At 44.9% G+C, this 20,000-nt stretch overlaps 1 protein-coding gene across 1 annotated transcript in view; it reads right to left on the reverse strand.

Annotated features, from left to right (window-relative positions):
- LOC117541367 (Golgi apparatus protein 1-like) overlaps positions 1 to 20,000 on the reverse strand; it is a 40,622-nt gene that overhangs the window by 3,856 nt on the left and 16,766 nt on the right. The window contains 6 exon segments of the mRNA XM_034208493.1: positions 1,930 to 2,116; positions 2,368 to 2,439; positions 2,779 to 2,982; positions 10,843 to 11,058; positions 12,476 to 12,562; positions 12,924 to 12,953. Of these exon segments, the coding sequence (XP_034064384.1) occupies positions 1,930 to 2,116; positions 2,368 to 2,439; positions 2,779 to 2,982; positions 10,843 to 11,058; positions 12,476 to 12,562; positions 12,924 to 12,953 (796 nt within the window).

Consider the following 20,000-nt stretch of genomic DNA (forward strand, 5'->3'; position numbering starts at 1 on the left):
GTAGCAGTAGTAGTAACAGTAGTAGTAGCAGTAGTAGTAACAGTAGTATTAGTAGTAGTAACAGTAGTAGTAGTAGTATTAGTAGTAACAGTATCGTAGTAATCCATGTGACATCCCTGTAGCCTACATATGATGATATCTTAGATTCTCATGAAGCCCAGGCGAGCCTAAAATGTGAGAAAAAGCTCTTAGACCTCAGAGAGTTAATAAATGACTACAGAGGAGCTAACAGCTGAGGCCTCGGTTAATGTGAGTAAACGCAGGTGTTTGGTACCTTTGTGCACGGCGGACTATTGTGCCGTCTTTGTATAATTTATATATTTTAGGGTATTTACTTATTTATGTTGGGGAATAATTTGCTTAGGAATTCAACCTTTGACAGTTCATCCTTTTCTCCTCTCACTGTCTCTTTCCCATAGCATAGGTCTACGGCCTTGGGTATCGCTGCTATCTCTCTGAAGGAGGGGCAGCTTGGGTATCGCTGCTATCTCTCTGAAGGAGGGGCAGCTTGGGTATTGCTGCTATCTCTCTTAAGGAGGGGCAGCTTGGGTATCGCTGCTATCTCTCTGAAGGAGGGGCAGCTTGGGTATTGCTGCTATCTCTCTTAAGGAGGGGCAGGGTTGGGTATCGCTGCTATCTCTCTGAAGGAGGAGCAGCTTGGGTATTGCTGCTATCTCTCTGAAGGAGGGGCAGCTTGGGTATTGCTGCTATCTCTCTGAAGGAGGGGCAGCTTGGGTATCGCTGCTATCTCTCTGAAGGAGGGGCAGCTTGGGTATTGCTGCTATCTCTCTTAAGGAGGGGCAGCTTGGGTATCGCTGCTATCTCTCTGAAGGAGGGGCAGCTTGGGTATTGCTGCTATCTCTCTGAAGGAGGGGCAGCTTGGGTATTGCGGCTATCTCTCTTAAGGAGGGGCAGCTTGGGTATCGCTGCTATCTCTCTTAAGGAGGGGCAGCTTGGGTATTGCTGCTATCTCTCTGAAGGAGGGGCAGCTTGGGTATCGCTGCTATCTCTCTTAAGGAGGGGCAGCTTGGGTATCGCTGCTATCTCTCTGAAGGAGGAGCAGCTTGGGTATTGCTGCTATCTCTCTTAAGGAGGAGCAGCTTGGGTATCGCTGCTATCTCTCTTAAGGAGGGGCAGCTTGGGTATCGCTGCTATCTCTCTTAAGGAGGAGCAGCTTGGGTATTGCTGCTATCTCTCTTAAGGAGGAGCAGCTTGGGTATTGCTGCTATCTCTCTTAAGGAGGGGCAGCTTGGGTATTGCTGCTATCTCTCTTAAGGAGGGGCAGCTTGGGTATCGCTGCTATCTCTCTGAAGGAGGAGCAGCTTGGGTATTGCTGCTATCTCTCTTAAGGAGGGGCAGCTTGGGTATCGCTGCTATCTCTCTTAAGGAGGGGCAGCTTGGGTATCGCTGCTATCTCTCTGAAGGAGGAGCAGCTTGGGTATCGCTGCTATCTCTCTGAAGGAGGAGCAGCTTGGGCGCATTGTTGTTGCAGCTTATGACGAGCACAAGCCGCCATGAGGTAGTTTACTGTTCAGGGACGTAGGTTCCCTGGCGCACATTCTATGGACGACAGCTCCAGTTCGATTCAGGGTCCATATTTGTTTAGTCTCGCTGATAAAGAATGTTGATTATTACACTCTCAACTAGTTAAAACCTGGAGCTACAGAAGAGTTGGCATACCGTGTGGTCAACCCGTGACACACCACCTGTCTTGTGAATTCTCCGGCCGAAGCTCCAAATAAACCGTCAGTGTTTGCCATCAAAGCTCCAGCTCTCCTCGTGTCTCTTTGAGTCCTGACTCCCAATTGCTACAGAAGTTTCCCCCACAATTTAGATATATTTTTTGACCTAATTTATTTAATAAATAAAGAAAAGTAAACTTATTCTTAAAATCTGAGGTTAATGGTAGTAAACGCAGGTGTTTGGTACCTCTGTGCACGGCGGACTCCAGGCAGAGCAGCAGGTAGCTCAGCCTCGCCTCTCTGGCTCTCGGCACGTTGCTGTCGGCGCTGCAGTGGTATTTCCTCAGGTCTGATTTGCAGGCTTTGGCCAGCGAGTAGCTCACATTGTAGTCCTGAGCGATGAGTTTCTGCCGGGTGGTGAGGGCCTCGCGGCACTGAGGACACACAGAGGGTCAAATACAGGGTGGGGGAGTCTTTTTATATTTATACTCCAAGTGGGACGCATTTTAAGGGTTTCAGGTTCGGTCAATTTCAGGTACATTTTTATAATTGAACTTAGAAATCTCCAGGAAAACTTGACGTTGAAATTAATTAATTTTAATATATAATTGCCCCTTCTAAAAGTGAATGTATGAATCTAGTAATTTCTTTGTAAAGTATTTGTGAATCAATCTCCAGCACTCACCTTCTCAGACATCGCCTCCTCAAACGTGTGATTAAAGAGACATTTGTAAACCCGTCCCTCTCCGGCCAGCGTCTGAAAAGAGAGATAAATATTAATTAACCATCGACTTAAGAAAGAAAACCAAAAGCCATAACTCTAGATAACTCTAAAAAGGATGACTTACAACTTCACATTTTAAGGGTTTCTGCAGGATTTCAAAAATGACAAATATATTTCAAAACCCCAAAAAGTTGCTATCTAAAACGGTATGAAAATAAATGACATTAGTGTTAATAGGAAAGCAAGAGGACTTAAAAAGCACTTTCTTGCATACATTATCAGCTATTATTTTAAAGTAATACATCTGGATGCATTTAAAATCATCCGTTACTCTATAAAAGACGTTTCCTGTGTCGTCAGGTAAGTCCTCACCTTTTCACAGAAGCGCTCGCGGTCCTCTCGGCAGGAGAAGTACAGGTATCTGTCGAGGTGGAAGTCGTCGGAGCTGAGTTCTGCGACCCTCATGATGGACTTCTTGCACTCCTCTTTGATTGGATGAGCCCCCGGCTGCTCCTCCGCCTCCCGGACCAAACCTTTCTCCAGACAAGCGATCACCTCGCCCTGAGAGTGGACGTCCTGAGGGAGGGTCAAAGGCCACAACGTTAAAATGAGGCTCGTCTGGGCTTTTTTTGTAAAAATGCTATTAAAACACGAACCCTGTGCTGCACAATCGTTTTTCTAGAACAGATTACAAATCGCCTGAAAATGGTACAGACAAGCGGCAACACCTGTGACGAAGGTGCGGCACTGGGCTTTATCGTGCAATCGAAAGTGAAACTTAAGCTCGTTCCGTTGGGGAGATATTCCCGCGAGAGTGCGGAAAACTTTTTTATGGCACCAGCGTCAACTCCAGAGGGTTAAACACCATTCTTTAGTTTTAACTGTGTGTAGCTTCAAATCAATCACTTGTTTTAAATCCAATTATTACCAACTGAAACAGGAGAGAGGCAGCCTTCATGAGTGACACACGTTTTTATCCAGGTTATAAAGCTATCCATGTTTGTTTGTTTGTTTTAGATGTACAGCTAATCTTTCAACCGCTTACAGATGTCCCGCCCCTTAGCCTATCACGTACAATAGGCGCTTTCACACCGGAGTACTTTTCCCCCCGAACTAGGCCGATGGGGGGGGGGGAGATTTGGTTTCACACCAAAAAGGATCTGGAACTAGTCCCTAGTTCGCGCAAACCTTTTCACCCCCAGATAGTCCCTGCTAGAGAGGTGGTACTTTGCTGAGGAGGAAATGGTTTGTGGGTGTGTCGGCCACGCTAACAATTTATATTGGCTGGGCGAATTGCAAACCACGGCCCGTAAAACTCTGAAAAGTTTTGTGAAGCCTCCATTTTATTTGACTGAAGCCAGTGACCAACTCCGGGGACTTCCGGCCGGGGACTTCGGGTGGCAGTATACGCCGTGAAGTTGTTTGCGGCCTGCCAGTAAACCCAAAGCAGAAGAAGAAGAAGAAGTGATGTCAGCGACTTCATTTGCGTAACCCTCCCTCAGGGAAAAGTACTCCGGTGAGAACGCGATTAACTAGATAGTTCCAGGGACTAAAGAGTTCGGGGGGACTAAGTACCGGGGACAAGTACCGGCTAAGTACTTGGTGTGAAAGCGGCTAATGTGTAAAGAGCGCTAGCCAATAGGAGCGAGTGTTCCATAGTGATGTCACTATTAACGGAAGTAAACAAAGGAGTCCAATGGAGGCCTTTGGGAGAGGGAACACAGGAATGTTAGCCTTTGCAGCCATTTACATTAAAACCTATATAACTAGACCCTCCAGAAAAACGCGATTATGCGATCGCATAATTTACCGCATAATCAGCAAAATGGCGCAGATTTTTTAAATTCTTTACGCATATTTCACAACTTCTCGCAATTTCACCGCATAAAATCACATACAAACCCCGCATGTTTAATTGCATAATCAAGGATTTTTGCCCGCGTTTTTCTGGAGGGTCTATATAACACACTATAGGAAAGGGAACTATAGGAAATATGTGTTTTTTCCGCCTGTATGTTATTGCCGAGATTAAGTGGTGAATGGTTAACGAGGACAGTTATGCTCCTGGGAATTTAATCTCTTTTTAATATCGCCTCTAAAACAGGAGCAACCGCCTTTATCTGCACTACTGTTGAACCCAAGAAGAGCTTCCTCATGTTATGTTATGGCTTAGGGAAGATTAGGCCTTGATATTGATAGGGAGAATAGTTAAAGAAGCCAAATAACAGACATCTGAACGTTTTGTCAACGCCTGCATTTTCAGCATTTTGACGTATTTCACACTAAACATCAGATTCAAGGACCCAGCGCGGCATAGTTTGAAACAAGGATCAAGTTGATTTACTGTAGCAACACTGGGAATGTTTATTATGACTTTTAGCAGGCTTTACATACACACATGCCTATTTATGTCTTATCGCTCAAGAATCAGTGGGACACATGTAGAGAAGACTCAATCGTCAACATCAACTTGAACAGTTAGCCGAAATGTTCCCAGTTTGCAAAATGACAGTTTTATAGCTCCCATTAGAGCAGGGGTGCCCGGGTCGATCGCGAGATGTGTCTAAAAATAAAAGTTGTATCGTTAATGTTCTGTAACATAATCTTCCTGTGCCAGAATAATGCACTTGAACGCATCAAAGCTTTGTGATTGGCGTGACCCCATGTGTGGGGGCGTGGCTGGTGGGCAGTGGGCACTAGTTTGCTGACGTTGTCCGTGGCAACAGGAGTGACCTTCCGCACACACACAAGACCGCAATTATGGCAGAAGCAAAACATATATAATTTTCACTCCGAGTGGGAGGATGATTATTTTTGTATCTATTCCAATTCAAAGTCCATCTGTCTCATCTGCAATGCGAGCGTGGCTTTATCGAAGAAGGGTAATTTAGGAGCGGCATTTCAAAACAGTGCACAAACGCTGCGAGACGGAATTCCCTCCTGATTCTGCCCTACGCTCTTCTGTTCATTGCGTGCACATGTAACAGAGTTAAACATGTGAATACATAATAAGTTTGTGAATGTGAATACATAATAAGTTGTGAATTTTAAGAGATGAGATTGTTTCATTTAATATTTTAAGTTTTGTTTCCCGTAACACCGTCCCGTCTTTTTTTACTTCCGGTATGTATTTTCCACCCTCCGCCACTGGCCATCTGTAGAATCTGGAGAATCACAGAACGGCCGGTCGTCAAGGGCCGGCTCGATTCGCTAACGGCCGTCACCGCCATTCATTTTTTATGTTTTTAAAAAGACATCATTGAAGTTGCACCGACAGAGGTCCGCCATTTCCCCGCAGCGAGGCTCCCCCCAGTTGACAGTTCGCTAGCACCCTAGCCGAATTAATCATTTGCTCCCAGTTTTAATTATGATATCCCCAGTGCTTGAATTGGAATGAAAAAGGTGCCAGTACTCTAAAATCAGCAACTTTTTCAAGTCAATTTTATATATACAGCCCACAAACAAGAATTTGGCTACTATAATGCTGGTGGGTTTGTCTCTTTACTACTGTATATTTTAGAAAGGTTCACTGTACTTAACATTTTTTATGATAGGCAGCGGATATGGCTAAAGCTCAGTAAGGTCAATATTAACTGAAAATATAGCAATCAAAGTCTAGATCTTCTGCTGAAGACACATGAAGCAGAGACCTTTCAGGTGAGAGCCCCTCTGGTGGTGTTCAACATTAATGACAAGGAAACAAAGCTCTGGTCAGAAGCATTTTTTATAAAAAGCTTTAACAAAATTAAGTATTTCTGTACATTTTGAATGCAATCTAACTTTCCAACTCAGAAAACGAAAAACGAAAAAGTGCCAAAAGTCTTCTCACATGGCTGAGCTGCTTTGCAATATACTTCACCACTGAAGAATACAAATATGTATAAAGTTAGCTATGATGCAATCTAACTTTCCAACTCAGAAAAATGATAAAGAGCATGAACAAAGAACATGTAAAAACAAATGCAAAATTTGCACAATCTAAAATGAGAAACTGTAACTGCAAGTAACAAAGTCTGAGCCATGGTAAAGAGTTACATTGAACACCAAGCTGATCAGATAACTCCCTGGTTGGTCTGAAGTCCTTCTATCTCCAGGATCTGTACAAATCGGCACATTATGCCAAAAGTCTTCTCACTGGGTGAGCTGCTTTGCAATATACTTCACATTGTTAGAAAAGGCTCCAGAAGGCCTTGGGGACATCAGTATCAGGGGCTGGAGCTGGACAGGCTCTTTCATCAGCACTTCTCCTTCCCTTTGCCAGCCAGGACCTCACATACTGTTCCGGATTGAACTGTCCTAGTGATGGTCCATTACATTTAATGAAAACCAGGCTGGACAGTCGGCTGACAGAGAGAGCATTCCTTTTTGCAGTAAGGATATCGTTCATGCAGCTGAATGCCCGCTCACACTCACTAGTGGAGACAACGATGGTTCGGACTGCTTTCAGTAGAGGCTCCATGGCAGCAGGTGTACGGGATGCCCTGGTTTCCTTGTATTCGCGAAAGCCCTGAACAGTCTCTCTTCTGTCCACTTTCAGCACTTCGCACAAACGTAGCACCTCTACGTCCCCATACTGTACGTCTAACTCCTCTTCAGGCCAACTTCCAGGATGGATAACTTTCATGTCCTGGATTAGCTGATTGTCCCGGGCCTCCCGGCCATGTAATGGGATTTCTCTTGTGCTGACATGAGAGGAGGTTGTGGAAGTCATTCTGTGTCTCAGATTCTCTACCATACTGCGGAAAAACTGTCCTGCATGAATCTGTACAAGCCTGCCATTCTCACGCAGGGCAACACCCTTGAAGGACTTCTCAGCTAGAGCTGTATGAACTGTAGTCATGTGTGGGCCAGGCATGGTGACCATGGATTCAAAAACTCGTATTTCTGGAGTTAAGAGCCTATCTGCTGTAGGCAATGTCATCTCTCTTTTTTGGAGTTGCCGAGAGAGGTCGCTGAGCTCTGTGAGCGCATCGTACATCAGTCCCAGATTGCTGACAAACGTTGCAGATGTAAGCACATCATCCAGGCCCTTGTACTTTGCTCTGTCTCTGGAATCCCTGCTCGTGTCGTTTGCAGCATTTGTGAAGTGATCATGAAGCACTCGGTAGTTTTCCCAGACTGCTCTGACGCTCCTTTCACTTGAAGCCACCCAGCGGATGGACAAAACACGCCCTATCACCAGGAGACGCTGTCCGACTGCTTGCGCACACTGCGCTAACTGCCTCTGATTTCTGGGGGAGGCATGGAACAAGGAATAGAGTTTGTCAAAAAAGATCTGGAAATGATTGAGCCCTGAGACCTCCTTGACCACATCCCCAACTGCCAGCTCTAGACGATGATTGGAGCAGTGCCACACAAACAGGCTTGGGAATTTACTACACAACTGGGTAGCAACGCCTGTTCTCTTCCCTAGCATGACTGAAGCCCCATCACATGCAAAAGAAACGAAACACTGACCTAAAAAGTCCTCGTTAAAATCTCTTCCAAGACACTCCATTAACGCCTTTGTGATGTCATCAGCCGTTGTTCCATCCAACTCGATCAGCTCCCAAAAAAACGTTTCGGGCTCAGCATCAGCTAATGCTGAGCGTAGACACACAACAAGCACCGTTTTACCACTAATAGTGGTAGATTCATCGACCAAAACACAGAGTTTTCTTTGGTTTTCTGTAATGTCTTTTGCCATTTTTTTCTTCAGCTCATGAGCTATGTGGTCGATGATTTCGCCACAGGTTTTATTGGAGTGCAAAACCCTGCCCACGTTCAGCCCATTCAGTTTCTGTACATTCAAATCAATTGGCATGTCTGTGAATGGCCGGCTATGTTTGCCAATTTTATATGCCGTTCGAAAAACTCTGATAGTGGTGTCTAATTCAGATTTATGCATAGACTGCACTTGATGTTGAATAGTTTCACGTGAAGCAGATGTAAGGATGTCAGCAGCTTTTACATGGGCTTGTGATTCTTTATGTTCTTTGATTTTTTTTCTCAGGCTAGCTTGTTGTTTGCCCTTGTCAACACCGAAATGAGACACTGCACACTCACCCCATTCAGTTGACAGTTTCAGTCCTTGTCCAGTGTGTATTCCCAAAGATTTGACATCTCTGCATATCCGACATCCTAGCTTCTTATCTTTAAGAAGGAGCCATGCATTGGTCTTGCAAAAATATTGCACCTGGTCCGTTGTCCAGCAGTCAGGTGCATCGCTTTGCCCGGTGTTGGTGGTGGCAGTTGCGCCAGCAGCAGCTAACGTTAGAGGCTCTGGAGGAGGCGGCGGAGCTAGTGCTAATGCTAATGCACTAGAACTTGGAGCAGGAGGATCAACCAAAGAAAGCTCCCCATCAGACACAATTTCCAACACAGGCACAGCATTCTCTGTATTTGAAGTTTCTTCCGGCGACAACCGCTGTCTTTTTGCACTTTTATTAATCCACGCTAACATTTTAGAAATGCTAATTTGTGACGTGACTTGCTTTCCTTCTCTCGGGGGCGTGCCTGCTCTGTTCTATCACTCTACATAGCCACCCACTGGGTGGGAGTTGCACTGCATAAACACAACACACGTGCATCTAGGTATGTAAATTGTAAAGCATTAAAACATGGTTTTACTAACAGTTTTCAGTATGTTGTTACTTCGGCATTATTATTATTATTATTATTTTGAAACGTGTATTACTATTAAATCACGGTCAAATAGGTTAATTTTGACATAGTCGTTTCCACCACAGTATTTACATGGAGAAGATAAGCCCCGCCCCTTCTCCAGCACGTTCTGTTTGAATGACAGGAGTAAACAGCTGACAGCCGCTGTGAAACTCCAGCGGTTAGAGCGATGAGAATGTCCGTTCGGCACCTCATGACGCATCTACTGAGTACCGGGCGGCTGTATATATATATATATATATATGGATGTATAATAAGAACGGCGGGAGAGTGTTGAGTACTGGCACGGTGCATGAGTACCGGAGTACCGCCAGCATGCCGGTACTGAGCAAGAAGTGCCGGTACTCCATGGGTCAGAACCAGAAGTGCCGGTACTGCGTACCGGTGAGTACCGGCCCAATTCCAGCACTGGATATCCCATAATAAGCGCATGTCTAACAGGCTTACGAGGAACAGTTTGTCTCAGCAGCGGGAGGAAATGGACTCCCACGCTAACAGAAAAGACACTTTCTCAGGATTTTATTTTGTATTTTACTTTGGGGTTTTTTCAGTATGGATTGATACTTAAATATTTAACTGTTTGTTAAAGTATTGCATCTTTAGCCCCATGTGTTCTGCAGAATAGCAGTGATGTGTCAGATGACTCAGCTTCTTCTTCTCTGACTTGTTTCCCCAACATGTTTCAACACATATTAACCGCATGATGAAGCACATCTCACAACATTTCTCTAGAGAACCAAAAGACACTCATTTAAGATAACTAACATTTACTTTACGTGAAGTCATGTGACCGTGCTGTAGTTCATTTATAGCCCAACATTAGCCGCCTTTAGCTTAGCGGTGGTGAGGTGAAGTCATGTGACCGTGCTGTAGTTCCTTATAGCCCAACATTAGCCACCTTTAGCTTAGCGGTGGTGACGTGAAGTCATGTGACCGTGCTGTAGTTGCTTAATAGCCCAACATTAGCCTCCTTTAGCTTAAAGGTGGAGACGTGAAGTCATGTGACCGTGCTGTAGTTCCTTTATAGCCCAACATTAGCCGCCTTTAGCTTAGCGGTGGTGAGGTGAAGTCATGTGACCGTGCTGTAGTTCCTTTATAGCCCAACATTAGCCACCTTTAGCTTAGCGGTGGTGACGTGAAGTCATGTGACCGTGCTGTAGTTCCTTTATAGCCCAACATTAGCCGCCTTTAGCTTAGCGGTGGTGACGTGAAGTCATGTGACCGTGCTGTAGTTCCTTTATAGCCCAACATTAGCCACCTTTAGCTTAGCGGTGGTAACGTGAAGTCATGTGACCGTGCTGTAGTTCCTTTATAGCCCAACATTAGCCACCTTTAGCTTAGCGGTGGTAACGTGAAGTCATGTGACCGTGCTGTAGTTCCTTTATAGCCCAACATTAGCCGCCTTTAGCTTAGCGGTGGTGACATGAAGTCATGTGACCGTGCTGTAGTTCCTTTATAGCCCAACATTAGCCACCTTTAGCTTAGCGGTGGTGACGTGAAGTCATGTGACCGTGCTGTAGTTTCTTTATAGCCTAACGTTAGCTTTTTACTTCAGAAATAATAAAGTGGTGTTAATATCTGGAGATTATCCTGCTGAACTTTAAGTATCATAAACGTTTGTTTGACACGGAGATTAATATCCTACACAGCCCAAAATCACATGGAAAAATCCCATTGAACCAGGGAGATGCTGCCTTCAGGGTCCAACACATAAATCTGTTATCTTAGCACCACTTTAGACCCAGTTATATTTGTATCTTCCCAGCCTCTCACCTTGTCTCCAGTGCTGATGCTTCCGCAGTGAAGAGTGTTGATGTCTTCTCGACATTTGTCCATGAAGCCGCAGATGAGCCGGTAGTCGCTGAACACGATGGTGGTCATCTTGGTGATGTACTGGTTGCACTGGTAGTCTGTGATGTTGCCACGGTGATCCACCAGACAGGAAACCAGGAAACCTTTACCCAGCTGCTCCGATGCACACTCCTTAATCTGAGGGAAGAGCAACACAGAGCATTGTTGCGGCCGTAGTAATTCAAAAAAGTACAGCGAGGGAAAACATTGTCTGACCTTTGATTTGCAAACGAAACAAGCAAACATACAATTCTCTCTATCTTCAACCGGCACAGGAAGTGACATCTTGCCTGGATTTTGAAATGTCTAACTAGGGATGGGTATCGTTAAGGTTCTAACGGTACTACTACTTTTATCGATACCGCTTATCGGTCCGGTCTTTCAACGGATACTCTTATCGGTTCCTTTGGAGAAAGAAAAGGTAAACTAACTAAACAAATTGTGAACAAAACTAACAAAGCTTTTTATTTTAATTAATTAAATATTATTTCACAACAAAAGAAACAACAATGTTTTAACAAATCGTATTAAATAATGTGATGACAGAATAGCTGAAACTTTAACAAAATAAATAACTCAGTTTCCTCTAATCATTAACCCATGTTTGTATAATGTAGTTAACTCCGTGTGTTGCTGCTAGCATACATAACACCTGACGTGGAAACGTTACTCGTGGATGGAGCTACAGAGCTGCTAGAAAGACGGTGGAACCCGGTGCATTCCTCCGTCTGGATGTGGAGCATTTTTGATAAATGTTTAGACAAATTGTGTTACCGCCCTCACATGCTAAACTCTTATTGCACTTTTGGCAACGAGCATCGAGACGGGTAAAGTTTAACCACACCTCGGAGCGCGTTCTCTCTGCCATCTCCTCCGTGTGTGTGTGTGTGTTGCTGCATGTAGCAGAACGTGTGTGTGTGTGTTGCATGCATGTAGCAGAGTGTGTGTGTAAACCGCCACGCCCCCTCGCACACAGACGGGGGAGAAAGATCTCTCGTCTGGATTGGAAAGATCGAAAATACATCATAGACGCATTTTGGGCGACTGTGGCTGCGAGGGATTGCGGTCGTCTTTCAACCAGAAGGTTGTGGGTTCGATCCCAGCCCGTGCAGTCAACATGTCGATGTATCCTTGGGCAAGATACTTAACCCTGAGTTGCTCCCGATGGCATGGCCAACGGTGTGTGAATGTGTGTGAATGTTAGGTCCTAGAGCAAGTGGTACTGCTCTGTATGAATGGGTGTGAATGGGTGAATGACATGTAGTATGTAAAGCGCTTTGAGGGGTCGTAAAGACTGGATAAAGCGCTATATAAGTACAGTCCATTACCATTTACCATTTGTAGTCTTTTTGCGTATTAGAAACGGAGTTGGCGAAACTAAAACTGCAATATAATGTTTATGTAGCAATAACACAGATGACATATTTTAGAGGTCTCCAGTACCGATAAAAAGACCGATAACGTCGGAGCTTAACAGTACCACGGTCTTTAATAATTCAGCACCGGGGCTCGGTACCCATCCCTATTAAACTATGTTGTGTTTTTAGCGTCTCACCTCAGTGATGGTGGTCTTGCAAACCTCCACAGCGACAGACTCAAACTTTGGGTCGGTGGTCAGATTCAGCTTGTAGTTCCACAGCAGCTGGAGGAGGTAAACAAAATATCAGAATAACATATATTTATACACAGTCTGAATATAAAAGCAAGTATATGGATCTGTATGCTAGTAGTTTAACTTGCTGTTAGCATTTAGCATGTCAACACCTAGAGTTAAGGAGAAGCTAGTAAATGGACTACACAAACAGACGATAATGATTTACAGTGAACTGATATAAAACCAGTAAGTGAGCCTGAGACTGGGAGTGTTTTTGTTAAATCCATTGATCTGAAAATACTTCTGCAGATCTCAAAATGTTGTGCTTATTTTTTTTTGCTTAACATGGAGTAATAGGACAACATGGTGCATGCTGGGAGATGGAGTTGTATGCGGTGCAGACACTTACATGGTTGCATTCGGCTGCAATCTCAGTTTCCTGAAAGAGAAGAGAAAGAAGACATTAGAGTTTGTATTGAGATTATTTTACGAGGTTTATTTAGTAGGTATGAGAGATTTCAAAATATGTATTGAAGATGCACCGATCAATCAGCCAATCAGTGTCAAATATCCTGAGGGTTAGGTGATATGCACAAAGTACCTCATGATGCACACACATAAGCCATAATGAAACGTACCACAATTTGTTCATTGTTTACTTTTCCCATTTGTCATCGTCTCTGTATTGAAATTAGCTTTAAAATCAAATATGCAAGTGTTTTAATATTTGATTATTAGCCCTCCTTATAGGATGTATTTTTATAAATGTAATGTATTAGGCTGGAGCCACACGAGGACGATAACGCAAACGGACCGAAATCGTTTTCAAAAAAGTTTTCCGTCCACACGCAACAGGCACCAGAAACGTGTCCGCTCACACGAGACCGCTCGAAAGCGCTGGAGACGCTGTAGTACATATGCCGGGCCTATAGGTGGCGCTGTACTACTGCCACAAAATACACCAAAAGCAGCGAAGAAGACTTCTCGCGCATGCATGGTTGCCCTTCTGTTTATTCTCCGCGCTGGATTTAGCAGCAGCGGTGGGGTTTCGTCGGTCAACATGTCCGTTAAAGTTTAAATCTTCCGGACAAAATTTGAAAAGTGCCGGCCAAAGGTCTTCTTTGTTATTTATTGAGCTTTAAAACAAATGAATAACGACTCTATAAGAATATAAGAATAATACACGGAGGACGGAGCCTCTCTTTTCCTCCCCCTCTCCTGACGGCCCGTCAGTATCCGTGGTCTCATGCAGCAGCTGATCTAGTAATGAGTGACCCGACAGTCAAAATAAACATATTTATAACTAGTTTAGTTTGAGAGGTCATTAAAATAGCTACGGGTGATGATCTAACTTGAAGTGGGTGTTTTGTTCCGCTCATCGCTCGTCACAGCGGGCGGAGCTGCAGGTGATCATGCAGAGCTGCGTGTCTCCTCTCCTGTCCGATTAGACTTCTCTCACGTTTGTGTCCATATCGATCAAATCTAGCTGGAAGCTCCTGCTGGGTGCGCTCACTGTCCTGCGAGACACCGGGACCTGGCTCCAAACACTGGGGCTATTGCGTCATCGTTATCAGGACATGATCGTATAGGCGTAAACACGGAGCCGTTTGGCCCCCAGAGCGTTTCGTCCGCAGGTCTACCCACCTAACGACCCGTTATCGTTTGCTGCGTTTCCATGTTGGCCTCGTGTGGCCGAACCGTCTATCTCAGGGGTTCCCAACCTTTTTTCCCAAGGGCCCCCCCAAATGACTCCTGTTGGAAGTTGCGCCCCCCCCCCCACACACACACTAGGGGGGGGGGGGGGGGGGGGGGGGCAACAGCGGTAATTCAAGTTTAAAAGTCTCAAAAAGCTACAACTAGTGTCACAAACTGGATGAATGTGAAGTATGTTGTGAAAGGAGGATGAAAGCGTAATCAAGGAGCACTATTGGAGTGACTTTGATGGTTATTGGACTCAGGATGAATTCATTTGGATTCCCTGCTGTATGAATAAATTAAAGGACGGCGGAAGTGGAAACAATTCACAAAGTGATTAAACAGTTTAAAACACGTGCTCAAAGTAAGCCGGATTTTGCCGATGTGGATTCAAAAGTCGTAAATAATCTACAAAATGGAGGAGACCGATCTGATCGGAGAAACTGTGACAAATCATCCAACTGAAACCGGCATGGACAATGACGGGCAGAAGAAACATTTCTATAGAAAGAATTATACATTTCTGTCTTTTTATGCCTTTAATACTAACTTGAATTTGTTTTAAACAAAAAAAAAGTCTAAATATGATATTTGGCCTCAAATCATCTGAGGCCCCCCCCCCCTGCGATCTTTGGCTCGCCCCCCAGGTCGGGAACCACTGGTCTATCTGATAGTGAACTGTAGCAGATACGCCCGTTATCGTCCCCATGTTGCTGCAGCCTTAGTTGAATAATCAAAACAATTATTTAATAGACATTTATTTAATTTCTTTCACGTGAGAAAATGCTCTTGGATTTAAGGCAAACGATAAGGCATGTTTGTTTATCTTTCCTTATGTATTCTGTATGTTAAAAAACAAGTTTGTATTTAGAACAAAGTCCATATATGGCCACATTAGGTTATATTTAAGATATAAATGCCGTTCTGGCGCACACACACACACACCTCTGTAGTGTAGGGCGGACTCTGGACACAGATTTGTTTTTACAGATCTGACCCGAGCTAACCTGCTGACTTCCTGCAGAACAAAGAGCCCGCCTTTTTAAAGCAGAAAAAAAAACACTGCCGTATTCCCTGAGGGGGTGTGTGTGTGTGTGTGTGTGTGTGTGTGTGGTGTGTGTGTGTGTGTGTGTGTGTGTGTGTGTGTGTGTAGATGGTCAAAAGAGTTTCTGACTGTTTACCACATGCCAGAAATAGGCTGTCTGTGTGTGTTTGAATATTCATGTCTGTGTGTTTGTGTGTGTGTGTGTGTGTGTGTGTGTGTGTTTGAATATTCGTGTGTGTGTGTGTGTGTGTGTTTGAATATTCGTGTGTGTGTGTGTGTGTGTGTGTGTTTGAATATTCGTGTGTGTGTGTGTTTGAATATTCGTGTGTGTGTGTGTGTGTGTGTGTGTGTGTGTGTGTGTGTGTGTGTAGATGGTCAAAAGAGTTTCTGACTGTTTACCACATGCCAGAAATAGGCTGTCTGTGTGTGTTTGAATATTCATGTCTGTGTGTTTGTGTGTGTGTGTGTGTGTGTGTGTGTGTTTGAATATTCGTGTGTGTGTGTGTGTGTTTGAATATTCGTGTGTGTGTGTGTGTGTGTGTGTGTTTGAATATTCGTGTGTGTGTGTGTGTGTTTGAATATTCGTGTGTGTGTGTGTGTGTGTGTGTGTGTGTGTGTGTGTGTGGAGAGTATTTCACACACAAGTGTCACAATGCTCTTCACACACACACGGTGAACGCAGTTAAAAACAGCTCAGTGGTCGGCTGAGGTGAATCCAGATAAATAAATGTCGGCGTGACCCGACACCAGAACAGAAACAGATGTATTTTTTTTTAAAAAGTACTTATTTGGAAGGTTCTTGGTGAAACTGTGGCGTATGAGATGTAAAGAAATAATGAAAAATGTCCCAGTTTCTTAGAGAGAAAGGTGACGTCTTTCAACGCCTTGGATAACTTAAAAAATGTACTTGAATTATATAAAAAATACATTCTTGGTCAGCTCGCCCGCTCTGTTCTGATGAGTCCACCCCCGTTACAGCTGAACATCAGTGATTATGTTTTACAATGGCGTTTGTTAGCAACCAGGAAGTGACACCAGTAATGACCAACAGATGAGATTGCTGCGTGGGGTCTGGGTGCCGTGTTGGGGGGACGTTGCGGGGCTCGCTGCTCCGCCCTTTGAGGCTCGAGGAGCGGACAGTGTGAGCTGGATTACTGGTGTGGTTTCCTGGTTGCTGCGAGACACCGCGGAGCTCAGTCTGAACTCCGCGGTGTCTGCTGGCATGGCACTTGGTCTATATCCAGCATCCAGGGAAACACAGCGGGAAATCCACCTCACACTGTCGGCTCCGGGAGTCCGCCCTGACAGAGGGAGTGCCTATTGTTCTATAGCTGTGTGCAAATTGGTCCATTTGGACTTAGTGACGTCAAGAGGCCCCGGAAGAAAACAATGGAAAAAGAGAAATGTCCAACGAGGCGTTCTGGAGCAGCAGACAGGTCTTCTCTGTGTTAGAGGTTTACTCGCTACAGGGTGCACTTTGAGGGTTTGTGACTCTGCAGACCGGTTACATGCAGAAGCTACAGAACACAAGGGGACGGGTCAGAACCAGAAAAGCACGACATGGGACCTTTAAAGTTTTATGTGAGGGACTGCGGATGGAAAGGCATATTTACACTTGGCACATTTCATGTTTTAAGTGATGTGCAATGACCCTGCCAAATAAACAAATGCATATAAAATATAAATGAACTGCTGGTGTGTTTCTGGACATGCCTCCGGTCTGCAGGGACAACCACACCTCAGCCCAAAAATCTCCTCCTCCTCCTCCTCCTCCTCCTCCTCATCACTGCAGCTCTGAGTCATGAGGGCGTAGATCACATTACATCCAAAGCCACTTACAATGAGTGCGATCTCAAACTCAGAACAGCTGTCAGAGGATCAGAGGATCAGAGGGTCAGAACTTCTGCTCTGGTTGGTTGTTAGAGAAATCTTCCTCTGCTTCCTTCGGCCCCTAATTTATTTGTTGTTTTGTTTGTCTGACTTTTGTTTTCGTTTGTTCTCCTGTTTGTCTCTGCAAAGCGACCATGAAAGGCGCTATATCAATCTAAGCTATTATTAATACCGGCCTCATCAACAATCACAATCAGAACCGTAGGTGCATATGGAAGTCAAGCTAAATGTAAAACACAGATAGATGATGCATTACATTAATCATGTCAACAACATAGTTCTTTTTTCTTTCTTAATACTGTGATCCAAGTTCTTGCTCCACTCCGACTGCTTTCTGCACCTTTCTGCACAGCCCTCCACTTTACAAACAAATACACTGTAGTTTTCCATATAACAGATAAGATAAGAAATACTGTATTGATCCCAAGTTGGGAAACGTTTGTGTTGCAGCAGCATAAAGACACAGCCCGGCCGGGGACTGTGGAACGTAGTCACTGACCTACTCCTTACCTCTAACCAATTCAGGTTCCAGTGGGGACCTCTCTCCCCGCGTGCCTCTCCACCTCTGTTTCCTACTTCTTACTTGCTACCTTCCCCTCAACCTATCCTAAGGGAGTGCATGTATGTAGACACGTTAGTTTAGCTGCTATAGGCTTGGACTGTTGGGGGGGGGCACCTTACTCCGTCTTTCTGGCTGTTTGTACCTGTGTACTCTCATGTTCCGATTAACCCAGTTTCCCCCAAATCTCTTTTTTGTATCTATATCTACGCCGGGATCCTGAGTCGAGGCTGATCCTGTTGCTGTGGTCCTGCGTCCTGGATCCTCTATCCTGAGTCCTGGATCCTCTATCCTGAGTCCTGGATCCTCTATCCTGAGTCCTGGATCCTCTATCCTGAGTCCTGGATCCTCTATCCTGAGTCCTGATCTGCGTCCTGGACTTCGAGTCGTGGCTGAACCTGTCTCTGCGGTCCTGCCAGACTCTCACCATACTGCTTCCCTGATGGCTTCCACAGGACTGCTGACATCCTCGTGGATTCATCTTCTTATTACAGACACATGCATTTCCTAACATTCGGTCTATATGCTGTAAAATGTATTATCTCTTTGATTTTCACACGGCATCTATTGCACGTCTGTCTGTCCTGGGAGAGGGATCCCTCCTCTGTTGCTCTCCCTGAGGTTTCTCCCATGTTCCCCTTAAACTGTGGGTTTTCTCTGGAAGGTTTTCCTTGTACGATGTGAGGGTCTAAGGACAGAGGGTCTAAGGACAGAGGGTCTAAGGACAGAGGGTCTTAGGTCAGAGGGTCTAAGGACAGAAGGTCTAAGGACAGAGGGTCTAAGGACAGAAGGTCTAAGGACAGAGGGCCTAAGGAGAGAGGGTCTAAGGAGAGAGGGTCTAAGGACAGAGGGCCTAAGGACAGAGGGTCTAAGGACAGAGGGTCTAAGGACAGAGGGTCTAAGGACAGAGGGTCTTAGGTCAGAGGGTCTAAGGACAGAAGGTCTAAGGACAGAGGGTCTAAGGACAGAAGGTCTAAGGACAGAGGGCCTAAGGAGAGAGGGTCTAAGGAGAGAGGGTCTAAGGACAGAGGGCCTAAGGACAGAGGGTCTAAGGACAGAGGGTCTAAGGACAGAGGGTCTTAGGTCAGAGGGTCTAAGGACAGAAGGTCTAAGGACAGAGGGTCTAAGGACAGAAGGTCTAAGGACAGAGGGTCTAAGGACAGAGGGTCTACGGACAGAGGGTCTAAGGACAGAGGGTCTAAGGACAAGGGTGTCGTATTGTCATACTGATATTCTGTACAAACTGTAAAGTCCACTGAGACAAATGTAACATTTGTGATTGGGCTATAAATAAACATTGATTGATTGATTGATTGATTGATTGATTGATTGATTGATATGGCATTGTACAATAAAAATTAAAAGACTAGAAATAAACAAGAAAGTAGAAAATATACATGTTGAATTTACAAATGAACAATAACAAAAACAAAATATAAAGCAAGTTATTATACATAAGTACGTGAGGGATGGAATCAGCGGTTCCGCCAGGGGGGCGTCTTGCCGTCATGTCTTATTCAGCTCGGGGGCGTCCACAAATATTAATAACTCGAGAGAAGATCGAGTTTTTATCGCTTGAAATTACGAAAAAGGACATCCCTCTGTTGGGGGGGCAAAGGAGTCAGGTGGGATTATTGAAGATCGTTTCCCCGACATCGAAGGTGCCTGCTACAGGACAACACGGAACGTGCGCGATGTTGACGCGATGAGCGGTGCTAGTGGAGCACGCGCGTGAGCTGCGAGCACCAGAGCCTCGCAGCGGCGAAACTGAGGCTCCGTGGTAAACTGTGGTAACACGAAGAGCCGACACAGCCGGCGCTGTAAGAGAGCCGCGCCAAATGATCCGACTCACTAACGTTAAAAGACAGTATCTATAAGGGACGGCTCAAGTCCAAATTCAAGCACTTATTATTTTTCGTTTTTGCTCCGTAAAGCTACGCCGTGGGTTGTCTGGGTTCTGATCGCTCGGGGATGATACTCATACCCCTAGAATCTGTGGAATCTCAGCTTGCTAGCTCCGATAAGTAATCAAGTATTTCTACCGTGAGTTCTGTGCTAAGTGCGTTCGCATTTTTTCGCTTCTTGTGAGACTTGTGTTTTGTTTTGGTAAAAATGGTTCGTATCGTCAAATCAAGTTTTATTATATAGCACATTTATAAACGATGTTTGGTGGAGCCAAAGTGCTGTACATATAATAAAAATAGCCTACAGTAGAGACACTTTACAGCAAATACAACACGAATTGTTCAGAATATCAGCATGAGAAGAAAAAACGACACCCTCTGTCCTTAGACCCT

The sequence above is a fragment of the Gymnodraco acuticeps genome, unplaced genomic scaffold (assembly GCF_902827175.1).
Source record: "Gymnodraco acuticeps unplaced genomic scaffold, fGymAcu1.1, whole genome shotgun sequence".
In the NCBI taxonomy this organism is placed as follows: Eukaryota; Metazoa; Chordata; class Actinopteri; order Perciformes; family Bathydraconidae; genus Gymnodraco; species Gymnodraco acuticeps.